Source organism: Nipponia nippon, unplaced genomic scaffold, assembly GCF_047370975.1.
Source record: "Nipponia nippon isolate SJK-2023a ecotype South Korea unplaced genomic scaffold, ASM4737097v1 scaffold_3, whole genome shotgun sequence".
In the NCBI taxonomy this organism is placed as follows: Eukaryota; Metazoa; Chordata; class Aves; order Pelecaniformes; family Threskiornithidae; genus Nipponia; species Nipponia nippon.
In genome coordinates this window covers 2,960,103-2,985,388 of record NW_028262347.1, presented here as the reverse complement: position 1 = coordinate 2,985,388, position 25,286 = coordinate 2,960,103, and the positions used below count along the sequence as shown (strand labels likewise).

Sequence of the window (25,286 nt, the reverse complement as noted above, 5' to 3'; positions counted from 1 at the left end):
ATTCTGACACAGCAGGAGCTTCCAAAGAAAAGGCAGTGGGCAGTATCCAAAAGGGAGAGCAGCAGAGCTGGTGGCAGAGGCAAGTTGGGGTTGGGGACATAGCTTGCACTTAGCCTGGGAGCACGAGCTTGATTTCTGGAAGGCAGGAATCCAAATTCTTCTGGAAGAGATGTTTTAGATGGGCTACGCAACACCGGAGCCAAGCCAGAACTTGAAGCAGAGGGCAGGCAGCAGGACGGGCAGCAGCAGGTAAGGACAGAAGGATTCTTGCTTGGAGCAAGCAGTCCCATGTCTGGTCTCCCCCAGCACTGGGCTGTGTATTCAAGGGCAATACGCTCTGCCTAGTAGTTACTTAATTAACTCAAGTATCGTAGAGGTCTGTGGTGTTGATCTAATTGTTCTGGCTCTGCTGTTGACCCATGAGGTACCCATAGGGAGAAATGAATATTTTCCATTTGTTTAAATAATCTAAGAGATGAAATGCTAAAAACAGTTGAAGGAAGAAACGTTGTTGAATCAAGTAATTAAAGGTCATTTCATAATACGATTAAATGAAAATTGCTTAGGGTACTTTCTTTGCATTTCCTGGCTTTTATATGTCTAGCCTTGCAACTTTAATGAACTCTAATACCACTTTGTCAAAGTATATAGAGTTTTTAAAAAAATCTTTTCATTCCAGTAGAGCATGAAACACTTACTCTGAACTTGATTTATTAGTGCAGGAGTACAGTTCCTTCGGGGTGGGATTGTGTCAGGTAACAAAACACCATGAAACTGCAGAAATACATCCATAGGATAGGAGTGAGGATAACTGCTGTTTCCAGTTGAAAGTTTTTATTTTTTGTTAGGAGAAGGAGAAGATGGAAGAACGAAGGTGGAACGAAGGAAGTGTGGAGCCCTCTGACGAGTCTTCGCTTAAGTTTAACTTCACACTTCCTTGCGTTACAGAGCTAGGAACTGAGGTGTACGTGTGTGTTACTCAGGAGCACATCCTTCTCCTTTAGCCTGCCTGTCTTCATCCCAAGAAATACAAAGCTGAAGTGACAGTAATTTGTTTCTCAAGAAGTAGGCCAGGGAACGTTCCAACACCCACTCTTCTTTCTTTTTCAGTGTTAAGGACTTCTATTTCAGTTTCCTTATGCCAGGGAAAGAATAATATAAGTCTCCTGCTCTGCTTTCCGAAGTGAATAATAGCACCGGGCTTTTCTCGGAGCTGACCGCTTTCTTACTGCAAATTTGCATTGTTGCCAGCGTGTTCAGTTTCTAGAGTCGAGCTAGTGGCTGTTATTGTTGTTGCATTCAATTAAATGTACTTGGCGCGGCATCCAGCTGTACGGGAGAGGAGATTGGTTTGCAGGTAAATTAGGACATTTTCACTTGTGCTGATGCAGCATAGTTAAAGCATACTGAGTTCACCGCCGGCATCCTTATGATGCATTAAATGTATTTTTGCTCAGCTCCATAGGCTGTAGGATCTGCATTGGGTTAATTTTTTGAAGAGCTTTGGTTTACTCTGTTGTGAAATCTAACCTTTATATCAGGAACATACCAGTCTAAACTAGAGATGCTGACCAGCTCTGTTGTCTGCATTTTACAAAAAAAGTGGTTGTTTGTTTGTTTTTTTAACTCCAGGGCTTTACGACACAACTGGGCTACTTAGTGGGTGAGAAGTTGTCAGTGTGGTCAGAAGTTGAAGGTGTTTTCATAAGTGGAAATGCTGTGCAAAAGTGGTCATAAAGCTCCTGAGGCAGTCAGAAGGGAGAGGTGGCGTAGGAAAAGGAAACAGAGGAGAGACTGGCCAGGGGTAGGATATTTTGGAGGGCAGTGTGTGAGGAGAAGGAACCTAGCTTGCTGTGGGAAGTGGGAGTCAAACAAGGAGCGTAAACTACTGAAATGTTTTCTGAGGAGCAAAGAGAAGATATTGCTCGGTGTGAGTGTACACATACGCGTATTTGGCCTCTTCTTGCTCATCCCATAACAAATGTGTCCTACGTGATAACAGTGTCCCCTGCCTTTCTATGCACTTCATGTTAATCCTCTACGAAGGCATTTGCAGTGATTAACATCTTCCCAGAAAACGCTGGATGATTGTAGCCCTGGGCACAGTTGTCGAGGAGAGTTTTAATTTCTGTTACTTGAATGTAGCTGCTACCTGTGGCTTTCCTCAGTATAGTACGAGGAGAGTCTTTCAATTAGAAGTACCATGTAGTGAGCAGACTTCTTAGACTATAAGTAGTCTAGAATAATGAAATAAAAAAAAAATAAATTGCAATGCAGTTCTCATCTCAATATGCATTTTATTTACTGTCTGCCTTTCAGCTGGAACAATGAAAATCAATAAAAACAGTCTTAAAGTTTGTTTCTGCATTTCTTATTGCGGAGCTGGGATTCAGGTACTGCCGTGGAACAGTTTTATATTTTAGAATTAATGCCCTAAGTGGAAATAAGAGACTTGTTGGTTTGGGATTCTATAGAAGTGCGTTTATTACAGAATTTAAATTTTGGCCCTGCTTGAAATTCTCTTTCTTCCGAATCACAAAAATATTACTATTTTCCTCATACTTCATGCTTTGAAGCCTTTCCCCAGCTAACATCGAGTCTTGTCATCATTGACCGTATTGATTACAAAGAAGCCTTTTAGGAAACAGACTTGAGAAGCTGACATCTCAAGGGTTGTATCTCATTTCAGATTACCTACTGAGGTGTATAAGTGTTTATGCTTAAAGGAACTGTTTTGAATTAGTTTTTAATGATGGGCAAACCTCGTGATTTCTGTTAGCTGTATGGTTGAGGTACAGATGAGAAAGAAGGCAGCTTTGTTATTATTAAGTTGATGTATGCATAGGATATGTTCGGGTGATTCAGACATAAGCATGAAAATCGTGAGCTTTCTTTTCTCTGCTGCTCATTCATTTAAAATACTGTACCTCTACTCAGATATTAGGATTTATTAGTATTATTTATCTGCATTCAAGGAACATTGTAAAGCTTAAGGAATTAAGTTTGGTAGAATGCTTCTAAGTTCCTTCTGTGAGAAGCATTGGTGCTACATATTGTTAAGAACATTTTTCACCTCTTTTCCATATCTTTCTTCTTTTTTTTTTTCCTTTTTAAATTCTGTTTTCTGATATTTTTTTTTTTTTAAATAAACTTGCTAGGCTAGGTTTAAAGACATCAGAAAGTAGAGGGTTTCTTTCCCTTTGAAACATCTTACCATTTTTTTTCCCTTAGTATACTTATCAATAACTTTATCTCATTCTTTTTATCCTGTAATTTCCATTATCTGAGACAGTCTATTGCATTAAACTGTTAGTGCCTAATACTGCTTCATTTGCATTGACACATGCTTGACCTCAGCCCCTCCGCTCTCGGTTAATGCACCAACAAGCATTGATATCTCTCTAGAGTATTATCGTGTGGCTGTTAGCTCTACTAATAACAACCATTCATTTAAGCTCATGAAAGTTTATTAAATAAGAAAACATGCTGTAATGAAGGTGGAGAAGAGGTGTCTAGCATCTTTTTATGGCGCAAGTAAGCTGCAGCTACGTGACAGACACTGCCCTTAATGAAAGGGAGAGGCATCTATAATGTGATGATGTATGCTTTTGGGAATGGGCATTTCTGAACATTAAATTTAATCCTTTCTGCTTATCGTGTGGATGCAGTGATGAGAAGTTCTTTGCTGAAGGCAATTGCTCCTGCCATTTAATGATGCATCCTTTCTTGGGAGTGCTCTCCTAACAGCTCGACAGTTTTGTGGTTTAGTTTACATTTGCTTCCTTTTTAGCTCCTGGACCTGGTAGTATTTCATACCTTCAAGTTAATACTTCCTCTGCCATTGGTGGTGTTTGTAATTTTTATTAAGGTATGCTATGGACTTTATTCTGTGAGACGTTTACACTTTTATCACTTTATCTTTGAATACAGCAGATGTTTTTCCAGTAATCACTGGTCTTTCCATGAATTCTTTTTTAAACTCTGGATTGTACAGGCATAATTCTGCCCATAGTAAAATACCAAGAGAAATTGTTGAAGATAGATTGGGTTATGGGACAATATAAAATAATCTAGATCAATCTGATTGCATTTTTAAAATGCAACTTTAAAGCTAGAGAATGGTGGGTGAAAAGGTGTAGTAAATCTAGTTTTTAGTAAAGCATTTAAAACATTTGGGGTAATTTTAGCCCAGACGTTTCCCACTGAAGTGAACTGATTTATGTCTGGTAAAGTTGGCATAGTGCTACCAAGTAGCTTCAAAATGGTTTGATAGAAGAAGCATTGCCATGTAGACCTAGAGGAAGACTTATGCTGAGCAGCTCATAAATGAAGATGTATGGACAGTGTGCCTGTTTGAGAAGGAGGCAATGGTTGCCTTACAGTACAGTTTAATATTACCTTTTGTGAATTCATGAATTCTGTAATAAAAAAAAAGTTAGTAAATTAATAGGTGAAGAGCTAATTGAAAGGAGTTAAAGATTCCTTTAACAACAGAGAGATGGGACACAGGGAATGTAAAAGACTTGAAATGTCATCTTGAAGACAGCAGGAAGATCAATTTGGGAGACTGCAGGTTTGTGTTAAAAGGAAAATCCTGATGTTTTGCTTTAAGGCATTAGGAACCCATTGTTCCAGACATCATTCATATGGAGAGAAGACTTGGGACAGAGAAAAAACCCGGTTAATGGCAATTAAGACTAAATGAGGATGCATTAAATCAGAGACAAAAAAGTATGGAAATGATAAATGGAAGGAAAAGTGTTTTATTATTTTTTGCTGCCTTCACAATACCTACAACTGTATTGCTAGACCATGGCAGTGCTCCAGTGTGATTTAATATAGATATCTGTACAAGGTCAGACCAAAGGTGGTCTTAGGCCAATACTGTGTCTGATGCAGAGGATGCTTAGAAGGGAGAGTGAGGACGAGGCAAGCAATAGCAATCCTTTCCCAAAACACTCCGTGAGCTTCCAGCACCTGGCAATATGCAGCTTTTGACAGAAAAGCTGGTTGTCTTTTGTGTTGAATAGCACTCAATAGCTGTTTCTTCCTTGAATTTGTCCCTGTCACTTTTTGCACCAATTTAAGCTTTTAGCTTCAACGCCATCCTTTGGCAATGAGTTCTGTAGCTGAGCTGTCTGACGTGCTTCGTGTAGATGATACTGAATCTTTGATTTGTTAATTTAATCTTATTGCCCAGGAGCTGCTGAGGATTCGAGGCACCCAGCTATCACAGGTACTGGGGCAATACACGTCCCATTTCCATCGAGTTGTCACTCTAATGGAAAAAGTCTCAGGCAATTCTGTGATGCCAAGACATACTCTGACTTTCCCATTTCAGGGAAGTCATTTGACCGTACTGTTGTTGAAATTGCTCATGTGTTGTGGTCAAGTCCAAGGGAGCAGTTGGATAATCCTCTCGTGGTTTTTAGCCGCTCTGTTCCTTGAGCACTGCTTTCGGTTTCAGCACTTTATTACTAGAAAGACATTGATGAATTGCGGCGAGTGGAGGAGGAAGTCGAATGATTGATGGGTGACAGGACTAAGGCAAATTCGAAAGAATTAAATTTATGTAGCTGGAGTAAAGGACAGCAAGTGAGGAATGTAATTTTATAAATATTTTAAAGTTTGTAGAGGAAAACAATAAATTAGGTTGGGTCATTGCCGTTTAAACACTGAAGAAAAATAAAGGACACTTGCGCTTTGTGCTAATGTGGTTATAACAGGTTTGCTTTGACGTTTTTCTAAAGTAGGAGCATTAGTCTTATCAGCAAGAGATAGAAAAGTAACTTCTGTAAAATACAACATAATTAAGGCAGTACTATAGGGGCAGGGAAATGGCTGTGTCATCTCATAGACTTCCTCCGTGCTTGTAACTGATAACATTGAAGTTTCTTTTGGGCGGGGAGAAAGAAAAAAAAAAAAGGTAAGACTGGATGGGATGATCGATTTGGAAAGCAAAAGTGTGGAGTTCGGCTTGGTGGAATTTGTTTCTCTGGAAGACACTGTTCTGCTCTGTTAAGGCATTAAAAAAGAATTGTATCACTCCTTAGCCTCCATATATACTTTCTTACCGCTGGGCACCGTGCCATACACCGGCTGCTTGTTGCCTCCTTTTGTAGAAGTGGTTGGATTTCAGTAATGGTGATGACTGTACTGGCGGGAATTTTAATGTAAGGTGCTACGTTTAAGAGAAAACGAACCCCACAAACCAAAAGATCCCTTTTACCCTGTTCCTATATGTACATTTTCCCTGTCCTTCCCCCATCAAATAAGCTTACACTGACTACTTATCTCAGGATGAGCTGTTTTCTTGCAACCTGAGCGCTTTTTTGTGCGAGCATGTAGCTCAGAATCTTTCAAACTAATCTTTCAAACTCCCCCGTTCTGCTTCAGTCATCTGCATCAGTCTCCCCCTTTCGGCATCGTTTGGTCAGCAAATCCTTTTATCTCAAGAAGGGGAGTGACCTCAGCTATTTCCAAAATATTGCAGAGGAATCGTCTTCTTTAGTCCTCAGTCTTTCATAGCCCTTTGTTTACTTTTTGCTTGCTAATTCTTACAAGGCTGTTTAAAGGTGAACAAAATTGGTAGCAATTTCCTCCATCGTGTTAATATCCAGTATGTTAATCAACATTCGGTAGTGTTCATCGTCAGTGTTTTACAGCTACAGGTTAATCCTCACATCCAGTGGACCTTTCCTCCTTCTCCTGTTTTTAAGGGGAAGGAGGCAGTGACAGTCAGGAATAGCTATCTTTGATCTGTGTGCTTTTCATATTTTCCATGCTTTTTAGCTAAAGTCTCCCTGCTTTAGGACCACTTGGGTGTTCTTTAAGTTCAGGGTCATCTTAGCTACCTCATGTTCACTGGTTTGTCTTTATACCGGTTCACGCTATGCTGTACGCTGGCCTGTAGCAGACAATTCCCAGTCTTTGGATTTCTTAAGTCCAGCTTGGGTGCAAGTTTTCCATGTGTCCCATTATTTGGATGTCTCACCCTCAAAGGCAGCAACTTTTCAGCTTCATCTTGATTCACCTTGCAACCAAAATAGTGAACAAATTTACAGATGAAATACAGGCTTGCTTGATAAGCCTTACGTCAAGTTTCTAATTAAAAAATATAAATGCAGTTTAAAAGCAGGCTTAATCGGTTACTCATTATGTGTTTCCAGCAGTGGAGGCTCGAAGTACTCAACAGTCTTCTGCTTTCTGGGCGTTAGCCCCTTCCACAAGGATGATGAAGGGACTGGAGCATCTGTCCTGTGAGGAAAGGCTGAGAGAGCTGGGACGGCTCGGCCTGGAGAAGAGAAGGCTCAAGGGGGATCTTAACAATGCGTACAGATACCTGAAGGGAGGGCGCAAAGAGGACGGAGCCAGGCTCTGTTCTGTGGTGCCCAGTGCCAGGAGCAGAGGCAATGGGCACAGACTGAAAGACAGGAGGTTCCCTCTGAACACCAGGAAAGGCTTTTTTACTGTGAGGGTGACGGAGCACTGGCACAGGTTGCCCAGGGAGGTTGTGGAGTCTCCATCCTTGGAGATAATTCAAAAGCCACCTGGACACGGTCCTGGGCAACCGGCTCTGGGTGGCCCTGCTTGAGCAGGAGTGTTGGACGAGATGACCTCTCGAGGTCCCTGCCAGCCTCAACCATTCTGCGATACTGTGATTCTCTCCATCATCCATGGAAAACATGGGAATTTTGCGGGCAAAACAGCCTCAACTTTGGGAACTCTTGCTTAATTTATTGCTAGTTAACACAAACTTCTGATCAGTGATGTGAATTTTGAGGTGGGAAAAAGAGAGAACACAATCAAAAGCACTTAAGTAAACATATTTTCTCACTCTTTTCCAGGTGCAATTTACGTCCAACACCTTTACTCCCTCCCTTTTCTCAACTTATTTTTTCCACGGCTTATGCTCAATCTGTCGCAGTTCCTCTGATGGGACGATGGGTGGCACAGAAAGTCGGTGTCATCTGGAAGGGTTTCTCTCTGCTACTCTACTTCTTACTGGTTTCCACTGCAGCACTTTGGTTCTTCAGGTTTTCCTCTGCTACACTTTTCCTTAGAGTGCCTGCTCCGATGTGGGTCACCCACAAACTGCAGTTCCTTTGAGGGTGTCCCTGCTCCAGCATGGGTCACCCCCATGCCACTGTCCCTCAGAGTGGTCCCCCTCCATGAGTGTGTCTCCAGCTGCTTGCAGTTGCTGGTTTCTTTAAATATGTTGGAACAGGGGTGCCATGTGCTACCTCAAACCAAAACAACCCACTGGAGAATTCCTTGTCACGTGTAATTCAGCATCCTTTAGATACATTTGTGGTGTTAGAAGGCTGGAGAATCAGTTCTCTAATACGTCATCGGCTCTTAAATTTATCACGTGTTAAATTCTTTGAATAGAGACCATCATTTGTAGGTATTCTGCCTTTTTGCCCAGTGCAAAATCCCAACGGCTGCAGTGTGAGTACCTTCCTGTTTCTTAAGCAAACTTTTCAGGGTAGATCCTTATCCCATGCAGGTCAGGTGTAAATTGAATTCACTGAACTGCTTGTTTTAGATCTGGCTACACACATTTAAGCCATTTTTTAGTAATTTTCCTTTCCTGTACCTTTTGAAAGCGAGTTCCTTGTAAAAGCTGTAGATCAATTCTCCTCCTTTTAAATGTCAGCATTGTCTTTATTCATCCAGCAAGGCAGCTGAAACCTTCTAGGTTGCTGTTATTTATTTGCTGTTTTATTCCGAGGGTTCAGCTTTTCTCCTTTTGTCATACTGTGTTTGTGTATGACTTGACTTTTTTTTTTTTCCTTCAAATTGTGACCTACGACGTTGTTTTCTTCTAACCTTTCTCAGCTGTTTGTTCTTGTTTTCATAGCTGTTCTCTGAACTCAGAATAGGCTGGTATCCCAGATGGAAAGCATTTAGTTTTCTAGTTTGAACAACCATTTTTCTGTTTGTTTGTTTGTTTGTTTTTTCCCCCTGAAGAAGCTCATAGTTGAGGACTTCCATTTTATCTCTGCTCATAGACTTCCAGGATTGTGGAGGTCTAGAATTTAAAAAAATTCCTCTCTTTGCACATCTACTTTACAATGCTTTTCGGAAAACTAAAATACTGTTGAAAAACCTTTTAAGGGAATATGGAGGTTTAGCTGCAAGCAGATTGGAAAACGTTGGCTAAAGTCAGGAAAGAAAGAAGAATTTTAACAAATATCTTGCTAGTACTTAGGTTCTAGTTTGTTGTAAAACGCTAAATTAGAACCGTCCAAATTGGCTGTTATGATAGGCAAATGTTTAGTTACATTTTCTTTTTAAGGCAACTAAGCACTACTATAAACTGACTGTGACCTTTAAACAAGCTGGGTAATGGTTCTGGTGCCACAGTTGTTTTCTATAAACTTGTGATTTTTAGCTCATACAAAGCAGAGCTCTTTTTTCAGACTTATTTCATTGATCCTTATTTTCTAAAGGGTCACTACTACTTATTGTAGGTAATAGTAAGTATAATAATAAGTAGATGTAGATAAGTAGATTTTAACATCGGAAATAACTATCAGAATATCTAAACCAAATTCTATGTAATGCAGGCCAATATTTTATTATTATTTGACTAAATACAGTTATTTTGTATTTATTTAAGTATGGCTTTCAATGGGAGAGACAGACTTCTTTCAGAGTTTAAAAAAAAAAAAAAAGGAAAGAAAAAAGTGGTGGTGGGGATTATGTACCATTTCTGTTGGTACTATTTGCTCATGGTAAATCAGCTTTTTAAAGAAAAACAACAAGATGTTTGTCTGTTGATTCACCCTCCAGCTGTTTTCTCTTGCTGTAGCTCCTCTCTGCACCCCAACCCCTGCCAAAAGAAAAATGTTGGGAAGCTCTCTTACCTGTAATTGTCTTTGTGTCCAGGTACTCCAACACAATGCCATTATCTATTCCCAGCCTCCCACCCTCAGAAACAAAAAAAATAATCACTTACTCATTTCCATTTAGCTAAGCCAGGTGGGTGTAAGAAAGAGGCTTGAAGGACCCTCCAGTGTTTTTTCTGGACCCTTGAACCACTTGTAGTTCTCTTCTATACATCTAATTTTCAGGTTCTCTGAAAAAGGCTGCTATTCCATTATCAGTCTTAACCAGTCTCGTAGTGATAACTCTCCCCCTCTATATACAATTCTACATTTATTAGACCTTTTGTTAGTCTGAATAGCACACAGTAAGTAGTAGGAGTATTAAAAACCAGGTAACTACTTGGGAAAACTAGTCTAAGCTGACGGGAGAAAAGAAAGGGGAGAAAATCTAATTAAATGTGATACTGTTGCATGTTTTATAGCATCTTTAATCTTCATTATCCAACACGCTTACCACAGTGAGGATAAAGAGCAAAAGGCAGGGGGGGGTGTATTAATTACACCTTCGGTTCAGTGTATGTGCAGGGTGGCAATGGCAGGGAAAACAAGATTCGGTTCCCTCATGGACTTTTTGGATAACACCAAATTGTGCCGAATCACACTGTGTCCTGTTATTTGGATGTCCCACTCCTGTATGTGCAGGATCGTAGCCAGCAGATCAAGGCCAGTGACGGTGCACTTGTGAGGCTGCGTCTGGAGTACCACGTCCCGTTTTGGGGGCCCCTCTACAAGAAAGGCCCATACCTGTTCTCATATGGGAAAGCAAACGTATGGGAGATGTGTTTGGGGATTAGGAGCACGCAACGTATAAGAAGATGCTGCAGTAGTTGGGTTTGTTCAGCCTGCAGAAAAGAGCGGATTTTTTTGTTGGCTGTGACCATCTGAAAGAGTTGGAGGAAAAAATGGAGCCACGCTTCTCTCAGAAGTGCAGAGTGAATGAATGAGAGGCAACCATCAACAACGTCTGTGGGAGAAACTGGCTGAACATAAAGAGAAAATTCTTCCCCATGAGAGGGGTTAAACACCAGAAGCAAGAGACCAGAGAGACTGCGAATCTCCATGCCTTGCAGATTTTCAGACCTTGACTGGAGACCCTGAGCAGCCTGATGTAACGTTGAAGTTAGCCCTGCTTTGATCGGGAGGTTGGAAGCCTCTGGAGGTCCTTCCCAAGCCGGACCAGTGTATTATTCTAGCAATGCTATGAATGCCGACTCTTGACTTCCAGAGTTCTTGGACTTGCTCTGATAGAAGATGTTGAAGTCTGTTCTTGCTGCCATTACACGTCAGTGTTTACTCAGTGACCACAGCGTGCTTCTGAGCTCCTACAATTATTTCTCATCCTAGTGTACGGGGATTGCGCGGTTGTGTATTTGAGATCGGTCTTTGGTAGATGTGGATAGCCTTCGGCCTCACCGCTATCCTTAATGGTAGGTGCCATATAAGATGGCTCAAATGCCTTTTAATTTTGATGTACAACAAGCTCTGTAAAGCAGAGATGAATGTGGTAGAAGATAGCGATCACAGAAGCTGGGTCGTTCTAGCAATGGACAAGAGGATGGTTTATGCTACTTCTCTAAATACAGAGTTGTTTTAATTTCCTAGCATTGCTTCTTTTGAAGTGAGCTTTCAAAACACTGCTGGTGAACTGGAAAAATTCAAAACTTGCTGTAATGTACTGAAAATATTAAGACCGACGTGGAAATATTGTAGCTTGTAAGGTTTTTCTATTCTTCAAAGTAATAAAATTAAAATCCTAATAAGCGATACAAATAATTAGAAGTGAAGGGCTTCTGTCTGTCTGAGGACTCCAGATAACTTTGTAATAAATGAGTGGAAAAATAATAGATACAATTTAAATATAAAATCGCCTTTTTTTTTTTTTTTTTACAGTTTAGTATTCAAGAGGGAGGGAGACAGTTGCCTTTTAAAATGTGAAAAGCTTTTTATGTTTAGGAATGGTGCTAGCAATATAAATACATTCAACCCCCAACACATAGGTTTCTTTCTAGAACGCACCTGTTTCTTGATTTGTTCTTTGTACCGTAAGCAGAGGTAGGGGCATCCGCAATACCAAATAGAAATTCAAAAATGAGGGCTTTTCTCCTAAATGAAGGTCTCTTAACTGGAGGAATCACTCCTAACTTGCGGAACAGCAATACTTTCTTGCAGAGCAGTATTTGTGTTACTCTGACCTGTGACTGCTTTGTGCAGCCTGTCTCCCACTCATCGAGCTCCTTTTGCATATCAGGGTTTGAAATGAGAAAAGGTTAAGAACAACTAGCTGAAACGATATGCCCAAGTTGAGTGATGAGTTGATGACACACCAGTAAATAAATCTCTAGGATCCTCAAAGTTGGAAGTATTTTTATCATACATTTGGGGTCTCTTGCATAATACAAGTGATGGTGTGTTACTAGCTGAGCGGGGGCATAAAATTCTGGTCTTGATCTAAACTTCGGCAATGATAGACATGGTGCCCGTTATGAATTCAGTTTAAGAAGTCTTTATTTCTTTCTAGTCTTGTTCTCAGGGCTCACCTTATTTTTCTAGGCTGCACATGGCCTTGGCTGTGCTCCCGGCTGACCCACCGTGGTGATTTTCCAAGTCCCTTCATAACCTCGCTGTTTCTCAAGGTAGTTGACCATCTTGTTAACATGGCCCAGATGGATACTTGGACTTTAAATAAAGCCAACTGTAAACTACTTCTGCTTGTGTTTCCAAGTAGTCAGCGGAGCTGTTGTCATTATTACTGCTCGTCCTATTCACTTTCTGCTTCTCCTTCTTTTCCATCCATTTCTGTAACTCTTAATCTCCCTGCTTCTGGAGAGCAAAGCTGTTGTGATGACAGTGTGGTTATTTGCTGAAAATGAGTTTTAAGAACTGAACCTTCCCAGGTTATTAAGGTGAAACGTGAGCTTGTCAAGGTTTTTCTTGTAACAGTTCCGTTGTTAGATCTACCTGCAGTGTATTTTTAATTCTGTGCATTCTTTGTAGACATCTTTGCATCATTTTAGTTGCTTATGCTACCGTTCTGTGGTAGGTTATCCAGCACACAAATTAGACGAATGTTTTAGTCTTATATTTTGTATTCTGAACTATAATCTGAGGTGCTGCTTTATAGCTTGTTTGTTGCCAGGACTTAAATCTTATCTTTCTGTAAGTAAAACTACCAATGGGAAAAATGTTTGGTTTCTTTTTTTTATTAACATAACATTTATACTTGTTGCCACCTAAACCAATTGGAGCCTTTGCCTTGACTTCCATGAACTTGGATTGAGCCCCTAGCTACTTTCCAGACGCAAACTCTTCTGAACGTTAAAGCTTTTCTCTTGCGCTCTGTCTTGATAATTGGTGGTAATGGGAAATGAAATATCGGAAAAGAAAACGGTGGTTAAGTGAGGCTTTACTGGAGTGGGGCTGCCTTAAGTTAAAGGGCTCCAAGTGTGCATAATGTTGAAACTTGCCTGTGTTATTTACCTGTAGAGTTCAATCACTGGGAAAGTGGCATTTATGAAGGACGTAAATTCCAGCTTGTCTGACTGCAAATAGGAAGTGGCAGAAATGCCATCAAAAAAACACCCGACAAACCCCACCAAAAAAAAAAAGCAGCTTTTTCCGGAGGGAAGTTCAGTGTATAATGATATGGGGTTTTAGGCTTGCGTGGGTTTGTGTTTGGTTTTTTTGTTTGTTTGTTTTAAGTACAATCAACAATTGACTGTTCCATTTGTTTCTCAAAAGTTCTCCGTTTGTTTTGAGAGCTGTATGTTGGTCTTAATAATTAGCTTTGGGAATAACTAACTTTTTAGGAACCGGGAAGATAAAAATAGAGCGGAACGATCTGAGTGGAAAGCTTTACGTTTTTGTTGCTTGTGTTTTAGATAATACTTTTCCTGGATGTCTTGGAACCTTTTTAATGTCATTTTCTTGCTCGCTTTCAGTTCTTCCCTCACTGCATTTTCATCTCTCAGCTTCTCAGTTTGACAAATGTTGCTCCTGATCTTGTTCTTGCTTTGGTGAAATTGCTGACAGCTTTCAGGGCAGTGATGAATGCCTGCAGCTCCCCTGAAGTGACTGCGGGGGGTTTAAAACGCCTTTGGAATTGGGAAATTCGGGGTACGTCTCTACCTGCCAAAGGAAGAAGATAAAAATTAGCACTTACACTTCTGCCAAAGGTTTCCAGGCTGTGTCTGCATGCCTGCTGAGCCTTTTCTATTTGTATGTACTCTGGCATGTCAGCTTTTTTTGGGGAGAAGCAAATTTGGTTTTTTGCTTCATCTGCAGTGTGGTTTTGTGATGTGTTATGGCCAAACTTCCATAACTGTTCACAAATAGATATTGGGAAAAAAGAGGGTGGATAGTGCTTTGTGTCGAGTGATAGGAACCCCGTGAATGCTGTTGAAGTTGCAGTGTTGGTGGGCTTAGGAGGAGCCTGTTCAGTCCTCTGTGATTAATACTGACACAAATTCTGTCTCAAGACTGAGCTCTAGCTTAAAGATTGGCAGCAAGTGCACGCTGTCATCATCCATGCAGAGAAGAGAGTTTCGTAGTTAGGGACTTCTTGGCAGATTTTTTTCAGGAGGAAAGAAAAAGTGCAGCTTCCTCTTAGAAACTGCTCTTAATTTAAAGAGCCTGAGTGCCCCAAAGCTCTTTCAGGGACATTCTTGACTTGGAGGCAAGCAAAGTACTACATTGTTGATAGATGTTCTTTCAGTATAGTTAATTTTTACTGGTACCTAAGGTGTTACCCTTTCTGTGTACAAGGCTTTTGCTGGTATCAAGGGACCAGACCTTAGCTTGGCTGTCTGCTTACTGTACCTCCTTGCTTTTCATTTTTAATGTTTAGCTGACAGGTTTGCTATAAACTTAAATCCTGAAGTGCAAGTAAATGTCTTGTTTCACTAGTAGTATCTTCAGTTATTAGGGAAGGATTGTGTGTACCAGTCTTAGGTGTGTAGGGATGATTGGGAATGATTTTATTTTTATTAGGCAATGATTTTTGTTGTTGTTGTTTAAAATTTTAAATCTCTGTATGAAAAAACATGCTATTTCTACTTTCTTACAACATCAGCATTGAGATTTTGGAAACTGCAGAGGGATGCTGTTGTTTTTTCTTTTTTTTTTTCTTTTTTTTTTTTTTAGTAACTGTGGAGGTAACTGCTCTGTTAAATAGTTAGAAAAACAAGTAAACTGGGAGAGATAAAAATTGATGGTGTTGCTTTCATGCACTGATTTGTCATTCCTGGTGGCTTTTGTCCACGTTTGTTTTTAGGATTTAAATGGAAATTAGGTTTCTCAGTGTAGTGCCCACGGGATGTCAGCTGGTCACTGCTGAAGTGCCTCAGCAGAGAAGTGTTACCTATGGCCTGTGTACGTTACTGCATGTCTGGATCCCTGTCTGTTACTCCGTTGCTTGTATAAAGTTATTTTCCTTAATTTGAGCCTTAATAATCGAGCATTAAAAAAACCCCCACACTCTTTAGAGTTCAAAAGTACCTTTGAACTAGCAATAGCTTTCATTAATCTGACGGCTACGTTTATTTAATTGTGTAGTTACATGACATAGCAGCAATGCAGGCTAGAAGATGAGGCCTCCTAAGCTTTTTCACCTATGTCATGACATCACTTTAGGCAAATAAAGTTTAAGCCATTTTCTCCCCGTTTACAGAATTGGTAATAATGTTTTGTTGGTGTTTCTGTAATGAAAAGAATAAAGACAATCAAACATCATTGTCAGTATCTTTTTCTAACACTTTTCTACTTGATAATCCTCTTATTTTGTGATAAACTGTGCTTTGATTTTTATTTAACGAACTGTGTTTTAACTAACTTGTTTTATACATACGCTCAAAATATTTGAAGACTGCTCATTAAATCTGAGTTGTTCGGATATTGGACCCTTTTTATATATTGAATATTCTTTTAGGAATACAAATAAAGAAATACCACTTAAACGTTTTCTCCTTTAAAAGGGTTTATGGATGGAGTCATCACGGTATTTGGACACTCCCCTAATTAAAGAGAAAAATCCAGAGAGATGAATGAATTGACCTTGAAAAGTTGTCACGTGTTCTCCTTCCAGGTGTCAGCGGTGGACTCCTTGGAGGGTCCCCTTCTTCAGGTGGAGGGATTGAGTGATCTGAGACTGGAGCTCCACAGTAAGAAGATGAACATGCACTTAGTCCTGATAGATGAATTACACCGTCATCTTTACATCAAATCAACTAACCGAGTAGGACAACGCAACAAGGAGAAAGGGAGAATAAGGTGGGTTTGGTGCGATGCTAACCGAGGGCAATGGGTCTGGGAGGGAAGAGGACAGCGTTCTCCCTTTCATAAGTAGAAAGTTTCTTGGGAGAGTGCCATCCACTTACACCTCAACCCTTCGTTTTTGGCAAGCAAATTTCTCATGCTTATGGCTGTGGAGAGCAGAAAAATTCCAAATTTGTTGATGCACCTTTGAGCCTGTGAACAGTCTGTTCTCGTTCTTTCACTTCTGCTTAGTGATTCTTCTGGGTTTTTGCTGCTTCCCACAGAATTACGATGAGGTCGATTCCTTCTAGCATTCTTTTCCTTCTCTGATGCGTACACCTTTCCTACAAATGTCATGATCACGAGGCTCAGGTCAGGCAAAGGGAAGAATACAGGGAAAAATTGCTCATCTTTTCTAGCAAATGTCCAAGGTTTAAAAGACTCCCAGCTAACCGTAAGGTTACTGGCCAGAGGCTGCAATATTGAAGTGCCTGAGCAATGTCTTGGTGTTGTCTAAGGTGTTGTAAAGATGTTGAAACTTCTTACCTGGTTGGTGCCTCCGATCGGTGAAAATTCAGCTTAAGTATAGGTGCCTCGCTATTTTTTCCTAATTTTGCGAATTCTAAGTTTGAGGGCAATAGAGTTGTTGGGAGGGAAGGAAGAAAGATAGTGGCTAGAAAAGAGAGACACAGTATTGGAAGATACCTTTTGTAGAGTAGGAGAGGTAATAAAGAGGGGTGGGGAGCAAAAGGGGAGCCAGCATATGATAAAGATGCAGAGAAAAGAATAAATTAGCATTTTATAATGAGAAGGAATAAAAAATGCTTACCAAAAATAAGAGGAGAGAAAGTTACATTAAATGAATTTATGAAATAAAGGATTGACTGAAGTTGAAATTTCTAGGAAGGAGGGTTGCTAGCAAGTCATCAGTCTCTTCCTTACTCATCTTGTTAATTAAAAACAGACACAAAGCTTTGGTGTACCCAGACTGTGCAACTGCTAATTAACTGCAGTTTTGTACGACTGCTACAGGGACCCTTATCTTTTTCTTGTTTTCTATCTTTTTTCACGTTCCCCATTGCACATCATCGATATTTGATAACATGAACTCTTGCATCCAGGACAGTCTTGTTGCTCTGTTTTAGTGTGCTGCCCTAGACTGGCTGTTGACCAGGATGCAGTCATGTTTGTAATGTTTCTTGTATTGGTTTTAAGTGCATTCTCTCTAACATTGCTAAGCTGGAATGCATATCTAATCCTGTAAGTATGGTATTGTAGGTGTATAGGGAGTATAGGTGGTTCTTAGGCAGGATAGTAAGCTTAGTTCTTGTCTTTGCAGGTTTCTGTAAGCATTTTGACCTCTAAGGGAACATACTGAACTCCATTATGGGAGCCTTCTCCCCTTCTTTCTCTTAAAAATGATTTCTTGCTTGTGTTCCCCTGCCACATCCATCTTCATGCCTTTCATTAGGCAGCTGGGGCAGCATGACACATTTTTGGCAAATAATACTATGTGAATGTATTATGAAAATGACCAAATAGAAAGCCTTTCCTTTCTGAGTAAGAAGGTTCATTTGGAGAGGGATGCCTGTAGGTGTGCACGGAACAGGAGTTTGAAGGGGAGGAAAATGAGTGGAGGTTTCTAGTGGGAACTAGAAAAGCTTGAAGGGTTAAGTAGTTGACAGAAGCCATGGAAATGGCTTCTCCTCAATATGTAGTTTTCCAGAAAGTTCTTAACAATTCCATGTTAATTTACCGTGACGCTAGCAGTAGTTAATTGTGCTGGAGGCAAATGTGTCTGTTGGGAAATAATCACGTGCTATGGCAAGCTCCAACGTGCCCGTGTCCTGATCGTGTTGCTGTGACCAGTCAGACAAGTCTAGAGTGCTATTAAATTCAAAGAGGCCCTGGGATACCAAATTTTGTCTTTGATATGACAGTGTTCCCTCATCGTTGCTTTTTGGGCTTTTTCCCTTTTCACTCAAATGTGGATATATACACACCCGCTTCTATTCATCAGTGGACTTGTGCTTTAAGTTACGTTTTGTAAACCTCTTCTATCAAACCTGTGTGTTATGTATATCTATTGCTTAAGCTTACAAATTTAAGAAATAAATGGATTATTTGTTGTGAACTAAGATTGTAAATGAAAGTAAACTGTTTGCTTTAATTCTTTCCCCTCACATAGTTCACTTGTGAAAGATGCCTCTGCTGTACCTCTTATGGATGTTACTAACTTGTCTACACCTCGCAAGTTCCTTGAAACTTCCCAGTTCAGTACTCCTGGAAGCTCCAGCAGTGAGTATTTAAGCCACATGCGCTCCTCACAGATTAATTTGTAGATCTTGAGCTGATTTTACAGGAGGAGTAGTAGGCATATCATCCCCTCTTCGTGGATAGCTGCTGATGGGAGGTCCTGAGACAAAAAGTTAGGAAGTGATTTCTGCAACATCATGAAATGAGTGAGTGGTGTGTCCAGGGGCAGAACTTGGCCATATCTGCATTTTTCTTTTGGCAAATCATCCTTCCCTGCTCCTCCCTCCGCATCAGCTTCAATTAAATACGCTTGGTTTTCTGTGCCTGTTCTGATCTTGATCATGTTCTTGATAGCTTGGGCAGAAGAGATATTTGCAGTCAGTTCAGTTTCCATAGAGGTCCCGTTTACGTTATTTGATGTAGGCAGGCAGGTATGCGTAGATGTTGCAGAAGTTTTTTTGCTGTGTTGGAGCCAAAAGGTCAAAGCTTTTCCTTGTGGGAACTTTGTAACTTCGAGTAAAGGTCTGTCTCTAGGCAGGAATAATCTGGTGGTGGTCTTTGTATACCTGTTACTACAACAAACACTGAGCAAAACATGCGGTTTCGTTGGTGCTTTTGTATGAGGCTTCGAAAGTGCTGCACAGATGGGGAATTAATCCTGGTATTGTTTCAGTAGATTAATAAGTGGGGTTGTCCTTGTTTAACAAATGAATAAAATGACTAATACAGAAGTGACCTACATCTCTCCCCACCTTCCTTTCAAAACTTGACTGTTTCAGTATTCCTCAAATGCAGAGAATCTTTCCTTCTCTTCTCATCCTTATTAATTCTTTTGTCCTTATTTTTGTCTGCTTGTTTCTGGTTTTCCTTGTCATGCTTGCTCCTAGACTCTTCTGTTTGATCATTCTTATCTTTTGCTCTTGTAGGGGCTTTTGTTATTTAGCCCTGCTCCTGTAGGGCTGGCTAGTCTCTCAGAGCCGGAGGCTGTATTTCTGCGTAGTGGGGGTTTGTGAGCAGTCACTTGGGACATGCCAATGCAAACTTTCAGAGCTGCAAACTGCAGCTTGGTCGTGGAAACCCGGAAGAGAAGAACTGTGTGAAAATTCTGGGGAAAAAACTTAGAATTCCTGTTCTGTCCCTGTGATCAGTGAGAAGTTCAGTTCAGTTTCTTGCTGAAGATCACATGATTCTGGGGAGCTGAGGAAACAAGCCACAAAAACCTGAATCCCAGTCTCACCACTGGAAATGTTAACCTGCTTCCTTTTCAGTGAGTTAGTTGTATAATGTCTGCCATTATTTTCTACCTGAAATAGTAGTCCTTTGTATAGTAAGGGGAAAAAAAAAAAGTGTGAAGTTATGGAGCTGATAGAGATCTCCCATCACACCTTATGATGGGGAATAGACAGTAGGGGATGTACCTACTGAAGAATGGAAATCCTGTCCTTTCAGTACCTTTGGTGTCTTCTTTAGTTGTTTTTTTTATTGCTAGTGTAATATTAACCTTAAATATGCTCTGAAAAGAATTTTGTTGACACTTGTCACCTTTGAAGACTTACAGAGCCTAGCCAATCGTCGTCGCATCTGCTGAGATTGGTAAGAGGTTTGTTATTATCCAAAGCTGGCCAAGAAGTTTTTTTCCCTAGCTGTAGCCAGTGTAAACCTGTTTGTAAAGAGAAACGCATTTTTAGTGTTGATGCCGGACTGCTACAATTCCATCTGTAAAGCAAAGTCCCAAAGGCATCCTGCTTTTTCAGAGCCCAGGGCTCCATCAGCAGTGACCCCAGTGTGCCCATTTATGTACTGCCCTTTTCCTTCAACAGAGTCCAGTTCAAGTTTACTACACTGATTTTCAGCGTATCGTTCTTGTACTGAACTGGCTGTGACCATCCGTGACAGTCTTGCCCACGCTGATTATGACTTTGTATGGTAACAAGGTTATATAGGAATAAACAGTGTCATCCGGTACGTAGACTCACAGTTGTTGGTTACAGAAGTCTTCTGAGGAGCAGAACCAAAAATACCCAACTTCACTTTCAAAGTAACAAAACTGCTTGTCTTGCTGCAGCTGGAGCCAAATCTAAATTCCAGATTTTCATAAAACTGCTCCAGAATGAATTGAAAGTAAGCCTGGGTTATCCATCTGACTGATGTTTGTAAACTTTCCGAAGATGCCCTCTACAAAGCACGAGTGATGTTCATTAAGATAGAAAGGTAAACCAACACGTGAAGGATGCCCCTTCCGTAAGGAAGGAGCAAAGTGCAAGATATTCAGTTCGATGCCATTTTTTGGGCAGAGATAAGGCCAAGGTTCTTTTCTACCTTCTTTCACTTAGAATAGGCCGTGGGACCCCTATTTAATGTATTAGCTCCAGTTAGAATATTGAGGTTTGGGATTTGCTTACCTGGGCCATTCAGACATTTCTTCTTATACAAATAGTGAGACTGTGTTTTCAAATCAAAACACGGTTTTTAGGTTATTAGGTTATTCCTTTTTTTTTTGGTGGTTCCCCCCACAGTATACCAGGCAACATTTGCACGTGTAAGAAGAGAAAAAGGTGTGTTATTAATCACTTGTGATAGCAGAACAAGAAGCGGTACTAGCATTCCTAGACCATAGCTGGATAAGTGGTTTCCGACCCATTTGAGACTTCTAAAAATCAGTAAGTTCTAATATTATTTGCTCCATGCAGTGTTGATAGTGTTTAAAATCACTTGTCCTAACGTTCCCTGATAAACAGTTATTTCGTACTGTATTTGAATGAAGGTCCTAGAGTACAAGCAACAGGTAAGAACCACACTAGTGGTCTCTAAGAACTAAGTTTGTGAACATGAAACACTATCACTCCTTTCACTCCAAATGCCTGAAAACAAAGGCTCTGATGGCTTCGTCCCCAACTCCAGTAAATCGGTATAGGTCAGTTGAGAATCTGCCTTAAAAAGTCTCGTTTCTGCAGATGTGTGCTTGCTCTTCATGCCCAGCGCACCAGAAAATGTCTTACCTGGCTCCTCATTCCACTCTGTATCATTCAGCGAAGTGCTGGGAAGTGTCCCTCAGACTGGGAAAGATCTAGATGATAATAGAAAACATTTGATCAGCATAAAGTATGCATATGGTTTTGCTTCAAGTGCACAATGTACTTATGTATATTTTTTCCACATAATTTTATTTAAAAGTAGCCTTTTCCAGGACCGCGGAACTACCAGAGAATTTAAAACTTATGTGTATGCATAACAAAAGCTGTTTCTGCCTTTAGTCATTTAAGTTCTTTGGCTTTTTATTGATGAAACAAAGTGGCCGTGCATATTAATGCATGTCATTACAAAGCACTGACTCATTCAACCCATCTCAGGAAAGATGCCAAAATTTTGAGTCCTTCCTGCATTCACTTCCCAAAGGAGATGTTACTTGTGCTGTAGAATCTTTATAAGGAAATTAAAGCTGTTCCTGCTGCACTTAAAATAAACAAAACCTTCAGTAATGTTCACCTGAGGATTGTAGATACGGCAGTTCACCAGTAACATTTTCCCTTCATGCCAGTTCAGAGGAATAAATTCACTTTCAAATTACGTTTCTCTGCTTGAACCTTCTGTACTCTGAAGAGTATTTATGAAGGTTCCTGCGTTGCCAGGCTCTTCCTGGAACTATTAAATGTGCTCACCCAGTACACAGCAAACCCAAGGGGGCCCTTTCCTGAATACTTTTTAGAAGTCCGACAAAGATGAGCTGAGGTGGTGACAACTAATGTTGTTATTGATGGCATATGTAAATTTTACGCTGAACAGATAATATACTTCAGTGACACATACTTCTCAGATCTAAGAGAAAGACGTAGCTTCTAGATCCAAGCAGTATGGTGGCTTCTAAGGTCAAGTCTAGTGACTGCTCCTGGCTCTGTTTCTTCAAGAACGCAAGTACTTCTGTGTGGGTGAGAACATGTGGAGACCTGTGAACTTGGCCCTGCAACATCCCTGCAGAAGCCAGAGCCTTAGGCTCCAACTTTACAGGTGGCTCTAAAAATGCCATTGTGGCATTCTCTCTTTGTTGTCACCGTCGCTTCCAGTTCAAACATGCTCAAAAAATACATCAAGGATTATTTTTTTTTCCTGTTAAACTCACGTGAGGATCTGACACCAGCTGGGTGATTTTTCTCTATCATTTGTACTAAAAATTAAATGATCCCCTCACTGAACCAGAGTTTTCCTGTTTTAGCTGTTTTGCATTTGCACAAATCCGACTGAGGACTTGATCAGAAGGTGGTGGGAATCCAGCAGCGAGTCTGATTCTCTCCCGCTGTCATTGCGGTGCTGCACAAAAAGCAGAGTTTGTTCTTATCTCCGGGTAAATTTTTGCGCCTGGGATGTTTAAGAGGAGGTCTGTTCCTGCAGTTTTAGAAGGGTTTGCAGCTACACATAAACAGGAAAGCCTATGAAGTAACTTTTTGTGTGTCTGTCTTTGCAGGACCGTGATTTCTCTCGCTGATCCTCACTAGTGGTTCGTGTTCCGACTTGATGCTAAGCACTGATGCGTGTAATTTGTGTCTGTCTTTGGGGAAGGGAAGGGAAAATTGAGGAAATTTTAGATCCTTGTGATGAAAGCCAAAAGGGTAACGCTGAGCCACTCTTCCTGTATAATTTCATTATTTGTTCTTATATGTGGTCCCAGTGTAAGATATTTGACTCCCATGCACTTATTTTTTTATTTGGAGTCTCAGTTTTCATGCTTGTTTGTATTAGATGGATTTTGAACGCGGCTTACAGAGTTGCTTTGTACAGTTTTCTCAGAATGAAATGTTGTTACAATGGATTTGAAAGAGTGGCCTTGTCAAATTAAAATGCCTCTGTTTTTGAAAGACTAACATCCTTAAAACTGTAGATGGAACTGTGTGAACAGCAGTTTTAGAAAGAGGAGATTTGCCTTGAGGCTTTGAGGTTATCGATCTCCAAGACCCATTTTCTTCTGGGCTTGGTAGTAAGGCAGAGAAGAAAATCACTAAAATTTTTAAAGGACCCATTTCTCAAGTAACTGTCCATTGGTTGCTCATTGTCTCCATGCATGGGTCAGAACAAGGATTCGGCACCAGAAATTAGGAGGTAACGTTTCTTCAAATCTTAAATTATGCCTTTGGGGCACTGTGAACTTGCATCCTTTTCTCTAGAAGGATTGAAGGCAGAAAGGGTGTAATCAGAAAGGACATAAATCATGGAAAATAGTACATTAAATTTTACTAGTTCCCCATAAAAGCATACAGCTAGTGAAATCTTCTGTAATGAGTAGCAGCAAATTTTGACCATTCATTGGAATGAAAAACAAGACCCAAGAGTCTTTTCTTTAGCTGCTTTGCTTAAGTGAGTTATCAACATTGGCTTTTCTGGGGATCAGACTGGAGCTATTAAAATGCCTCCTGCAGCAGGTTTCTTTCTTGTGAAATGGCAGAACTGTACAAATGAGGGTATCATCACTTGGAACAGACGTTTTTATAGGGCATCATCAAACCAGGGCGCCGTCAGGGAAGTTTCCACCTCTGTAACTATGGAGGTGATGAATCAATGATGCACGTGATTCAACTTTCTAGTGATTTAAACTGAGGGTAGGTTTTTTGACTGCTTAAACATGGAGTTGTGCATTTTCAGATGCACCGCTTCAGTGATGAAAAATTTTTGAAAATGGTTGCATATTTCATTAGAGAATGTGGCAAAATCATCACTCCTTTAGGTTGCTGTCTTGGGAGGCTTTTGAGAAACCATATTTAAATGTTGTGTTTCATAAGCGGTTTTCAGAGATCATTAGAACAAGAAAATCACCAGGAGTAGTCAGCATAGCTTCACCAAGGGGAATTCATGCTTGACCAACATGATGAACTTCCATGATGAAATGACTGGCCTGGTAGACGAGGAAGAATATTGTCTACCTGCTCTTCAGTAAGGCCTTTGACACTGTCTTCCATAAGATCCCAGCAGAGAAATGGTTGATGAACAGGCTGGATGAGCAGACAGTGAGGTGGATCGAAAACTGACTGAATGGCCCTGCGCAGAAGGCGGTGATCAGCGGCAGACAGTTTAGTGGGAGGCCAGTAACTAGCAGTGTACCCCAGGGTACACGTGGGGGTCCTACCGGGTTCAGTCCTGTTCAACATCTTAATTACTGATCTGGATGTTAGGGCAGAGTTTGCAGGTTTGCAGATGACGCCAGACTGGCAGCAGTGGCTGATATGCCGGAGGGTCATGCTGCCATCCAGAGGGACCTGGACAGGCTGGAGAAATGGACTGACAGGAACCTCATGAAGTTCAGCCAGAAGAATTGCGAAGTCCTGCCCCTGGAGAGGAACAACCCCAGGCACTGGGACGTGCTGGGGATCACCCAGCTGGAAAGATGCTTGGCAGAAAAGGACCTGGGGTTCCTGGTGGACATCAAGTTGAACAGGAGCAGCCAGGACAGTGCCCTTGCTGCAAAGAAGGCTGAAGGTATCTTGGGCTGCATTAGACAATGTATTGCCAGCAGATCGAGGGAGGTGATACTTTCCCTCTACTCAGCACTGGTGAGGCCACACCTGGAGCGCTGGGTCCGGTGCTGGGTTCCCCAGTGTGAGAGACGTGGACATATTGGAGAGAGTCCAGCAAAGGGCCATGAAGATGATGAAGGGTCTGGAGCATCCTCTATTCCTCTATGAGGAAAGGCTTTAGAGAACTGGGACAGCTCAGCCTGGAGAAGAGAAGGCTCAAGGGGGATCTTAACAATGCGTACAGATACCTGAAGGGAGGGCGCAAAGAGGACGGAGCCAGGCTCTGTTCTGTGGTGCCCAGTGCCAGGAGCAGAGGCAATGGGCACAGACTGAAAGACAGGAGGTTCCCTCTGAACACCAGGAAACCCTTTTTTTACTGTGAGGGTGA

At 41.0% G+C, this 25,286-nt stretch overlaps 1 protein-coding gene across 1 annotated transcript in view; it reads left to right on the top strand.

Annotated features, from left to right (window-relative positions):
- EXOC4 (exocyst complex component 4) overlaps positions 1-25,286 on the top strand; it is a 410,988-nt gene that overhangs the window by 29,628 nt on the left and 356,074 nt on the right. Inside the window, exons 4-5 of the mRNA XM_009462605.2 lie at positions 15,973-16,157; positions 18,331-18,440. Of these exons, the coding sequence (XP_009460880.1) occupies positions 15,973-16,157; positions 18,331-18,440 (295 nt within the window). The remainder of the gene's footprint in view (positions 1-15,972; positions 16,158-18,330; positions 18,441-25,286) is intronic.